Below are 9,722 nucleotides of genomic sequence, written 5' to 3' on the forward strand. Positions count from 1 at the left end.
GAGCGCGTGCGCGCACGCGCCCCGCTCCGGCCGCAGCCCGCTCGACTGCTCTGCGCAGGCGCCCTGCGGGCCGGGGGAGGGCCCTGCCAGGGGGCCGGGCGCGGCCGTGCTACGCATGCGCGCGGCTTGGCGCAGGGGAGGCGGGAGCAGACAAAGACGGGGCCGGGCGCAGGCGTAGTGGTCCCGCGCCCAACGCAGGCGCAGGGGCGGACGGAAGCGGCCCGGCGGCAGCGCGCAGGCGCGGTGCGGCGCTGGGCTGGATTTAAAGGGGCAGGAGCGGCCGCGGTTGCGTTGCCCCCTGCGCCGTGGCGCCCCCCGGCGGCGGGATGGGGTGCGGCGGCTTCGCCTGCACGCGCAACGCGCTCTGCGCGCTCAACGTCGTCTACGTGGTCAGTGCGGGGGGGGCTGAAGCTTTGTGGGGAGTGGCCTGGCTGGGGGCGCAAACTGGACCCTTGAGGCGTCTGGCGGGCGGGGGAGAGGCCTGACTGGATCCTTGGGGGAGCCTGGCTGTGGGCTGCTGGGGTGCCGCGGTGGATGCCCCTTTCCTGGGGTTGGGCCGGGGGTGTCCCTGAGTCCTCGGCCCCCTGCTCTGGGTTGGTGCTCAGGGTCTCTCCCTGTGGGCTCCAAGCCCCCTGCTTGGAGGGGGTGAGTGGGGGGGGGGCCTGTGACCTCCCCCTCCTGGGGTGAGTGGGGCTGTGATGAGACCTCCCCCCCTTCCCTGCCCAGGTACACCCTGCTGGGTGCGATTGGGGTGGGGTTGATTTCTGTAGTGCTGAAGCACTCTGAGGATCCCTTGGGGGTGGGGGGGCAGGTAACTCCTTGCTCTCCAGAGGAAAGGGTTTTGCCCTTGGTTGGGGATTGGGGAGTGGGCTCCCTGAATACCTGTCTGCTTGGGGACTGGGGATGGTCCACACAAGCTGTCACGCAGGGCATCAGCGGGGAGTGCCCTATGGCGGAGTGTGGCCTGTTGGGCCCTAGGGTCCTTGTGTGACCGTCACCTCTGAGCCCCCACCTGGAGCGGGGCTGGGTTGGAAGTGAAACAAGATCCTCCCTCACTTGCCTGCAAACACAGCCCAGTGCCAGTGTCCCCTGTTGCAGTTTCATGTGGGCATCATGGGCTGGGGCCCACCTATGCAGCCCTGATGTCTGTGGCCCCGACACCGTGATGGAGCTAGGTGCAGCCAGACCTGCACCTGGGGCAGTTGCCACGGGCTGGAGAGGGGGCTCCTGATGGTCAAAATGCTGGCGGAGAAGGGACCTGAGTGGCTGTGGGGGACTCGTTCTCCAGGCAATGAGATCTCTGCCCCACTGCCAGGGTGTTCCTGCATTACCATGGACCCAGCAGTGATGCCGGTGCTTCTCCTATTGCTCGCGTGGGTCTTGCTGGAGCCAGAGCCCAGTGTGGAGAGACTTTTTTTCCCTTGGCCTTGCCATGCCTGGCCTGGGCAGTCTGTAGATTTTAGTCTCCAGCCATAGAATGGGGAAGTGAAACCTGCTGTAGCAACACAAGGAGAGTCCCAAGCAAAGAGAACAGCTGGCTTTCTCAGAAAGAAGCTGGTGCTGTCTGTGAGCTGTGACCTCCTACACACCCTGAGCCTGGACACGTCTTGTTCTTGCTGGATCCAAGGCATGGGGAAGTGGGGAGTGCACTTAGGTCCTGGCCAAAGGCACTCGAGTTTGCAGCTGCCTCTGTGCCCTTCCCCACTTCTTTTTTGGTCTCTGAGGGTTTTGCAGCTCTGATAAAGTCCAGGGGATAGGGGCTGTGGTGTCCTGCCCTGAACCTCAGCAGGGACCTGAACACCCCCATGCCTCTCTCCCCCTTCTCAAAGGAGGGGAGTCCAAATAGCTGGCAAGGACCTCCTGCCCCCAGGCAGCAGTGATGTGGGCCGTGCAGCAGGCAGGTACTTGGTATCACCTTGTGCCAGAACCTGAGGCTAGGGCGTTGGGTATCTGGAAACAGAGGGGTATGGCTTGGCCTGGCTACTGCTAGAAGTTGAATCCTCATAAGACCCAAAGCTATTGCAGCACAAAGGCGCTGTGCTGAGGGCCTGGCTTTGGGTCCTGCCCTGCCCGGCTCCCTCCTGTGCCAGTTAAGCTGCTGACTCAGTGCTGGGATGTGGGCTCAGGCCTGGGTGTGACAGGCTGGGGAGGAGAGGAGGGTGGGGAGCCCCTGGCAAAAGCCGAAAGGGAGCCATATAGCATGAGGCAAGGCCCCAATCCAGCTGGTGGTACCTGTCTGCACGAGCAGCCCTGTTGGAAAGGGTTGAGTCCTTCTCAGGAGGAAGGGAAAGTGGGGATAGCATTGGGCCCCCCATGAGGCAGGGATAGAGCAGGAGGGGGCATTTGGGGTTGGGAGGCAAACTAGCATTATCAGAATACACTGTACCCACAGCCCAGGGACAGCAGGCTCCACACAGCTGGTGAACACCCCTACTCTCCCCAAGCATCTTGTATGGGAGCTTAAGGGAAACTGAGGCGCCAAGAAGAGCAGTGACAGGCTGGGACTAGAACCCATGACTCTAGAGCTCAGCCTTAGGGCTGCGGTCTTGCCAGTCTTCCCCCAGCCTTGGGGCTAGAGTCCTGGCAGTGCCTCCCCCCCGCCACCCCAGCCTGGGGGCTGAGGTCATGCTGGTGACCTGCTGCCCTGGTCTCTTGTAGCTGGTGGGGCTGCTGCTGATTGGTGTGGCCGCCTGGGGCAAGGGCTTTGACATCGTCTCCAGCATCCGCATCATCGGCGGCGTCCTTGCTGTGGGCATCTTCCTGCTGCTCATTGCTGTCGTGGGCCTGGTTGGTGCCATCCACCACCACCAGGTCCTGCTCTTCTTTGTATCCTTTGGCGACCAGGGCTAGGCCCGATCCTGGAAGACCCCCTTCACATACACATGTGGCATATCATGGGTGGGCAGGGGAGGGCGCTCTGGAGCTGGCCAAAGGCACCCAGGGGCAGTAAACACATGGACCTGGCACCTAAACCAACACCCTGCTGCAGCTCAGATTGGGGAGGGCTTTGCCACCTCTGTCCCTTTCTCCCCTCCTAGGGATGCTGCCTCTGCGCCCCCCACCCCCCCTTGGGACCAGCACAAGCCCTGAGATCCAGCTTTGGCACCTTGTTTCTCCAGCAAAACTGCCCACCAGGTGCCGGAGGTGGCACCAACCTTCCTCTGGCTGCCGTGACAATGCCAAATGCAGTCACGGTGTGTCGGATGCTCAGAGCGGGGTGGGAGGGGACACCCTAAAATTAGGATGGGGTTGCTAGGCAATGCTGTGATGCCATGGATAGCAAGGGACCTTGCCCACCTGAGGTGGTAGGGGTAGAAGCTGTGGCCCTGTGGGCAGCTGTGCTGATTTACGGGACCCTGGAGACCCTACCTAAGTACGAGAACCCAGGCCTCCAGGGCCCTGCTGGGTATGGGGCAGGGGCCCCATTTTGGGCAAGTCACTTGGGCACTATGTATTAGGCAGCTGGCACTAGGGCCAAGGGGAAGAGGCCCTGGGATAGGACCTCTGTTCAACCCACAGAGGTCTCATCAGCATGAGAGGAGTCCTGCTGGAGCACCAGGCCCATGGGCACTGGATGCTGTGTTCAGGTACCCTGGAGGGGGGCTGATGACGGAGCCATCACCTCTTTCCTTGACTGTCCCCAGTACATGATTATCCTGGGCCTTGTCTTCATCTTTCAGTTTGGCATCTCCTGCTCGTGCCTGGCGCTGAACCGGAGCCGGCAGGTGAGTCCCAGCAGGGTGGGCACAGCCCCCCAGACCCAGCCAGACACTCCCACCCTCACCTCTGATTTTACTGCCATCCCTTCTCATATCCTACCCTTATGGGGGCAGAGATGAGCATCCAGTAGTGGCTACACCCCAACACCCCCTTGCCAGGGTGGGGGCAGCAGGCAGGGAGGGCACTGGCTTGCAGGTCCAGATTGCATGCCAATTAATGAGTGCTAATTAACGGCTACCCCAGGAGAGCCTCTTCAACACCACTTGGCACTTGCTGAGCAACGAGACGCGGCAGAGCGTGGAGGAAAGCTTAGACTGCTGTGGGCTCTTCAATGACACCAGGGACCCAGATGCCCTCTGCACTTTCCAGACTGATCTCAGCCTCTGCCACGCAGTGAGTGGGGGTCTGGGGGGGGAGGGCGTGGAATCTGTGCCTCAACTGACCTGCTAGTGCTGCTACTGGCTGAGATGCCCGGGATTGCCAGGACCTTGATGCCTTCTCTTGGCTGGACTAGAGAGAGGAATTTGGGGGTGTGTGCGTGTGCGTGTGGCTCTACCCTCCTTGGCAACAACTCACCCCTGTGCCCTGTCCTGCCTCGCAGAAATGTGTCGGCTCCCGGGAGCAGGGTGTTGTCTGCCTCACCTGTGGGGAGAAGATGCTCAAACACTCAGACGAGGCCCTCAAGATCTTGGGGGGTGTTGGGCTCTTCTTCAGCTTCACAGAGGTATGGTGGGGACAGGAGGGGGGGTGGGTGGGAGGGATGTGGGCTGTCCCCCCCCCCACCAATCTCTTGTCTTTTCCAGATCCTGGGTGTGTGGCTTGCCATGCGGTACCGCAACCAGAAGGACCCCCGAGCCAACCCCAGCGCCTTCTTATAGGCCGATCTTGCCCCCTGCGTGCCCCCCTGCCCCTCGCCATAGCTGCTAGGAAGGGGCGCCTGGCTCTGCCCATCCCGTGGGGCCTCTGCCAGGGTCCCAAGCTGCCGAGTGCGGCCCCGGCTGCGGTATGAAGCCTTCGGTAACTGGCAGAGATGTCCCAGGCTTGAAGTAGGGACTAGGGGGTCTGAGTGGAAACAGGGGTCTTGTCAGTGAACTAGGCAAGCGGCGTCACTGGCAGCCGAGTATCATCTCAAGCCTGGGACTGGGCACTGCCTGAGCCCATGACCTCTGACCCTTGGCATTTGCCCCCATCACCCTGCCCCCCAGCTCCAGCCTGGCAAGGGGCACTGCACGAGCTGAGCCCGGTGCAGGGGACTAGGACACCCCCTTCCTTTTCTCCCCTCCATGCTGCCATCTCCTGCCCCCCACCCCCAGCCCCTTGGCACCTGTTTCTGGGTAGAGCAGACAAAGCCTTAGGTTTGGCCCCGATGGACAGGTGGCATTCCCCACCCCCTGTCCAAGCCCCACAGCAGCCAGCTCCACCCATCTCAGGGGCTGAGGAGCTGCACGACATTAGTATGGATGTACTCAAGTCCCAGCAGGGGTCCCCTCCCCCTCCCCCAAGTACTGATGGGGTGGGGAGAGTGGGGGCACTCCCTGTCCCTTCCTCTGCCTGGTGGGATGGAGGCAGTGCTCAGCCCAGGGAGATGCCTGCTGTTCCCCTGCAGTGTCATGGGACCTTAGAAGCCACATCCTGAGCTGCTACAGGGTAGCAGGGAACTCATGCTGTGGCCTGGGGGCGGGGAGGTGCTGGGCTCTAAGCTTGGGCCAACGGGTAACACTAGGCATTGCCCTAGGCCAGGCAGGAGCAGGGGGAGCCTGCCAAGTGGGGCCTGTCTCCCAGCTTGCAGGTTCCTGGCATGAAATGGGGACCTGGACCTGACCCACACCCCCCATGCCTGGACATTCAGGGCACCAGAGCAGGCTAGGGAGGTGCGATGGGGTCAGGGGGGCTCCGCACTATGTGTCTATCAACACTGCTGTAGATTGGGTACCTTGTCACGGCCCCTTGGAAATAAACACCTGATGCCAAGCCAGGCTCCGTCTGTCACTCAACCACCCCAGTGGTGCTGGGCACAACTCAGATCGGTGTCCCCTCCCTAGGCACCTGGTACCACCAAAATCCAAAATAGGCCCCCTGGGTCCCTGCAGCTGCAGCGCGTACGGTGCCACCTCTCCCCACCCCAGCCAGCTGGACAAAAGACAGGGCCAAGAGCCCAAAGAGCAGAGTGGGGCTGGGCCAAGCCTTCCCCACTGCCCTTTATTGGAATGGCAGTATCTGCAGAGCAGGTAGAAAATGTCACTAATTCATATAAATACCAACTGTCAGCCTCCCCTGCCCCACACAAGCTGCTCGCTCGTGAGCACCATGGACACCTCCCCCCACCCCCCCCTTGCAAGGCACACCAGGGCACCAGGGGACTCCCTGGTGCAAGGCACATGCGTGGCATAGTCACAACAGTTCAGAGCCCTTGAACTAATTCTGTACTGGGTGGGGAAAAAGAGGTCAAGGAGATTCCCTGTGTGACTTTAGGGAAGCAGGGGCCTGAACTGCCCCAGGAGGCAGTAGGTAACCCACACCCGGGGGCTACAATTGATCAGCCTTCGAGGGGGGGCAGTTTGTAAGCAGCGCCACCCATTCCAGGCACATGATAAACCCTGGGAAAACCAGGGACACTGTAGAACCAACAAAGATCCTGAGAGGGACAAAGGTGGGCCACGGGCAAGGCGCCCAGGGGCAGGAAAAAGGGAGGCAAATCACCCAGAGAAGCAAGCAGGAATGAGACCTATGGACCTCAAATGTCCCCGTATGCCTGGCCAGCGGTGGGGAGATGCTCCTCTTGGGTGATGCTTGACGCAGGCAAGTTTTCTGTCGTTTCTCTGTCTGGAATTGTTCCTGTCTGAGCCATTTCATGACTTTGCTAGCACCAAGTTTAGGTAACGTGGGCCCGGGTATAACAGGCAGACAGTTCTGCCAAGGCTTTTTAGGCCTTCCCGGAACTAAGCAATAAAATAGTACAGAGCCTTATAAGGCAGTGGAAAAAGTGAGCACTGAGACCGGTATGGTGGATGAACACCGGGATGTCCTGAAGACCCCGTGTGCTCACCAGGGAGCCCCTCACACTGACACATCCCCTCCCCCTCGTGCAAGCTGGTTGCACAGGGTGAGGGTGGTTCCCTGCCTGCCCTCAAGCAAGCAGCTTGTGGCCAGAAACAAGGAACAGCAGCAGCCCCTGGACACTGTAGGGGAGCAGTGGGGGGAGAAACCGTGGCTACAACCAGGGGCAGGGCGGGATGGCAATATGGCCGCAATTTCAAGGCAGGTCAGTGTCTGGATAGGGGGCCTCACCAGGGGCAGGTCAGTGTCTAGGAGAGGGGCCCAGGTGCCCCATGGTGAAGTGGGGGGTAGGCACCATCCATGGCATCGTTCAGCCAGCAGCACCTCTGCCCCAAACGCCCTCCAGCGGAGAGGGGGGTGGGGTCGGTGGGGCAGTGTCCGTGTGCACAAGTCCTCTGGGGTGGGGGGGCTACCCCTCTCCTGCACTGGCATCCTGGAGGTATGAGTGCTGCAGGGCATCATAGGCTGAGATCCGCTTGGGGGGACTGAAGGTCAGCAGCTCCTGGGGGAGGGAGGCAGAGAAGGAGAGGTTACATGGGGTGTGGAGACCCACCCCACCCCACCCCCATCAAGGCTGGGCTGGAAGCAGGATGGGGGTTCAGAACAACAAAGGGTTAATGTATCAGCAAGGCCTCACTTTTATCCATACCTTCAATGCCCCTCACCCCCACCCAACCTGCGGCCCCCTACAACCAAACCAGTGCCCCTCACTCCCAACTTACCAACAGCAGCTGGGCACCCAGGGCCTCTATCTCAGGCACGAAGGTCTTGACAGGCTGGGGGCCACGGGCCTTGAAGGCACCACGGGGCAGGGACACATCTCGGGGCCAGTCATCCTCGGCCGGGAGCCCAATCATGCTGCAGGGTGGGAAGGGGGGACAAGGCATGTGAGTGGGCATCAGCCTTCGCAGGATCAGGGCCGCCCCCCCACTCAGTACAGGAGTCCCATCAAGCCCCACAGCCCCCAGGTGCTGCCAGCACGGATTCCCGTGCCCCCCACCCATGACTCACTCAAAGATCTTGCCCAGCTGGTCGGTCTCAGAGTTGCCGCAGAAAAGAGGCCTGAGGAGGAGACAGGGCTGTGGTCAGAGGGGGCTAGGGGGGAAGCCCTGCCCCCCCATCTTCAGCTTCTTCCCCTGACCCCTGGGTAGGGCCAGGCCAGCCTTGGCACTGCTTCCCCTGCTGCAGGGAGCTGCCCCGGTCCCGCCCCCGCCCCCCTGGCAGCTGCATGCACATGGACCACCCCCTTATCACCCCTTCCCCTCCAGGGAAGGGGGAACTGGCCCCTGCCCCTCCCTGCTTATCGGGACCTGGTCGATAAGGTGCCCGGGGGTCGACCTCAGCTCGGCTCTAATCAATTGTCTCCCAGCCGCTGGGCCCCACCCTGCCCCTGCGCTTGATGCTGTATACAGTGGGACCCACCCAAGGGGGCTGGCAAAGACCCCCACCCCCCACCCTTGGGGAAGAGGTGCTCACCCAGGCCCTGCTGTGCCCAGCGTGTCCCCGCCACACTCTTGTGCCATCACGTGTGTGTCATCCCCCCACCCCACTCACTTGCGCCGGAACATCTCAGCAAAGATGCAACCCACACTCCACATGTCCACAGGGGTGGCGTAGGTCGACTGCAGCAGGACCTCGGGCGCCCGGTACCACAGGGTCACCACCTGCAGGGGGTGGGTGATACAGTCGCTTAGCCCCCCCCCCTCTCTCCAAGGGCCAGGCTCCCCCCCATGGGGTGGGGGAGGGACAGATGGCTCCAGCTAGGCAGGAAATGCCTTTGGGCTGAGTGTCCTTTCCCCATCGGTCACTTCCTCCCTCTGTCGAGCCCAGCCACTTCCTGGCTGGGAGAGGGGCTGGGCAGGGGGCTGCCTAGGTCATGGGAGTGGCCCCCCCCCCCCACCAGGGCAGTGTTGGGAGGTACAGAGAGCCCAGAAGACCCCTCCCCATCACCCCAGGTTCCCCTGCAAAGCTGAGGCCTTGCTAAGAGTCTACCCAGGCCCTCACTGAGCTCTGCTCCAGAGGCTGGGGGGAGGGAGGTGTCAGATCCATCAGCAGAGACTAGCCCCCTCCTAACCCCGCTAACCAGGGGCTGCTTGCACCTGCCGGGGAGGCCTGAATACTGGGGTGCCCTCAGAGCCCCCTCCCCCAGCTCACCACAGGGGTCAGGGCCATCTGGCAGCTGTAGATGCGGGCCAGCCCGAAGTCGGCCAGCTTCACCTGCCCGCCGCTGGTCACCAGGATGTTCTCGGGCTTCAGGTCGCGATGCACGATGCAGTTGGAGTGCAGGAAGTCCAGGCCCCGCAGGAATTGCCGCATCAAGTCCTGGCGGGGCAGGAGAGAAGCGTGAGCGTGAACAGCCCTGGGGTGGGGGGGGGGAAGCAAGCTCAGAACCCCCCTGCGGTACCTTGATGGTGTCGGGGGACAGCCCGGGGGCCGGGGCCTTGTCCAGGTAGGTCTTCAGGTCCTGGTCCACGTGCTCGAAGACCAGCGTCACCTTGGTCTCGCGCTCCGTGCGCATGGTGGCGCAGACGTCCATCAGCCTGGGGGGCAGGGGCAGGGTGAGCCAGGGGGTCTGCATGGCGGGGGCAGTGGAGACGGGGGGGAGGCAGCCACAGGGTGAAGCCCCCTGATCGCGCGGGGAGGGGGTGGCCACGGGACCAGGCGCCCCGCGGCAGGGGGTGGCGCTCACCGGATGATGTTGGGGTGGTCGAAGTGCTCGAGGCGCTTGAGCAGCGCCACCTCGCGCAGGGTGGAGGGCGGCAGCCCGTTCTCGGTGCTGGGCACCCGCACGTTCTTCAGTGCCACGAAGCGCCCGCTCTGCAGGTCCCGCGCCTTGTACACGGTGCCGTAGGCGCCCACGCCGATCTCGGCCACCGGCTCGTACTGCGCCCGCACCTCCTTGGCCATCCCGGCTCCCGGCCCCTGCGGGCAGAGCGAGGGTCACG

At 62.7% G+C, this 9,722-nt stretch overlaps 2 protein-coding genes across 2 annotated transcripts; one reads left to right on the forward strand and one right to left on the reverse strand.

Annotated features, from left to right (window-relative positions):
* The first annotated feature begins 239 nt into the window (after positions 1–239).
* TSPAN31 (tetraspanin 31) lies at positions 240–5,686 on the forward strand. The gene is made up of 6 exons (XM_019556463.1): positions 240–389; positions 2,659–2,826; positions 3,645–3,725; positions 3,964–4,113; positions 4,322–4,444; positions 4,524–5,686. The coding sequence occupies exons 1-6, from the start codon at positions 327–329 to the stop codon at positions 4,596–4,598; spliced, it is 660 nt and encodes a 219-aa protein (XP_019412008.1). The 5' UTR covers positions 240–326; the 3' UTR covers positions 4,599–5,686.
* Positions 5,687–5,873: 187 nt separating this feature from the next.
* Positions 5,874–9,716, reverse strand: CDK4 (cyclin dependent kinase 4). Its single transcript, XM_019556462.1, has 7 exons — positions 9,467–9,716; positions 9,182–9,317; positions 8,932–9,099; positions 8,332–8,441; positions 7,789–7,839; positions 7,500–7,635; positions 5,874–7,279 (listed from the first exon to the last, which is right to left on the reverse strand). The coding sequence occupies exons 1-7, from the start codon at positions 9,682–9,684 to the stop codon at positions 7,187–7,189; spliced, it is 912 nt and encodes a 303-aa protein (XP_019412007.1). The 5' UTR covers positions 9,685–9,716; the 3' UTR covers positions 5,874–7,186.
* Positions 9,717–9,722: the final 6 nt, after the last annotated feature.

Source organism: Crocodylus porosus, unplaced genomic scaffold (assembly GCF_001723895.1).
Source record: "Crocodylus porosus isolate Cpor-Errol unplaced genomic scaffold, CroPor_comp1, whole genome shotgun sequence".
Classification (NCBI taxonomy): domain Eukaryota; kingdom Metazoa; phylum Chordata; order Crocodylia; family Crocodylidae; genus Crocodylus; species Crocodylus porosus.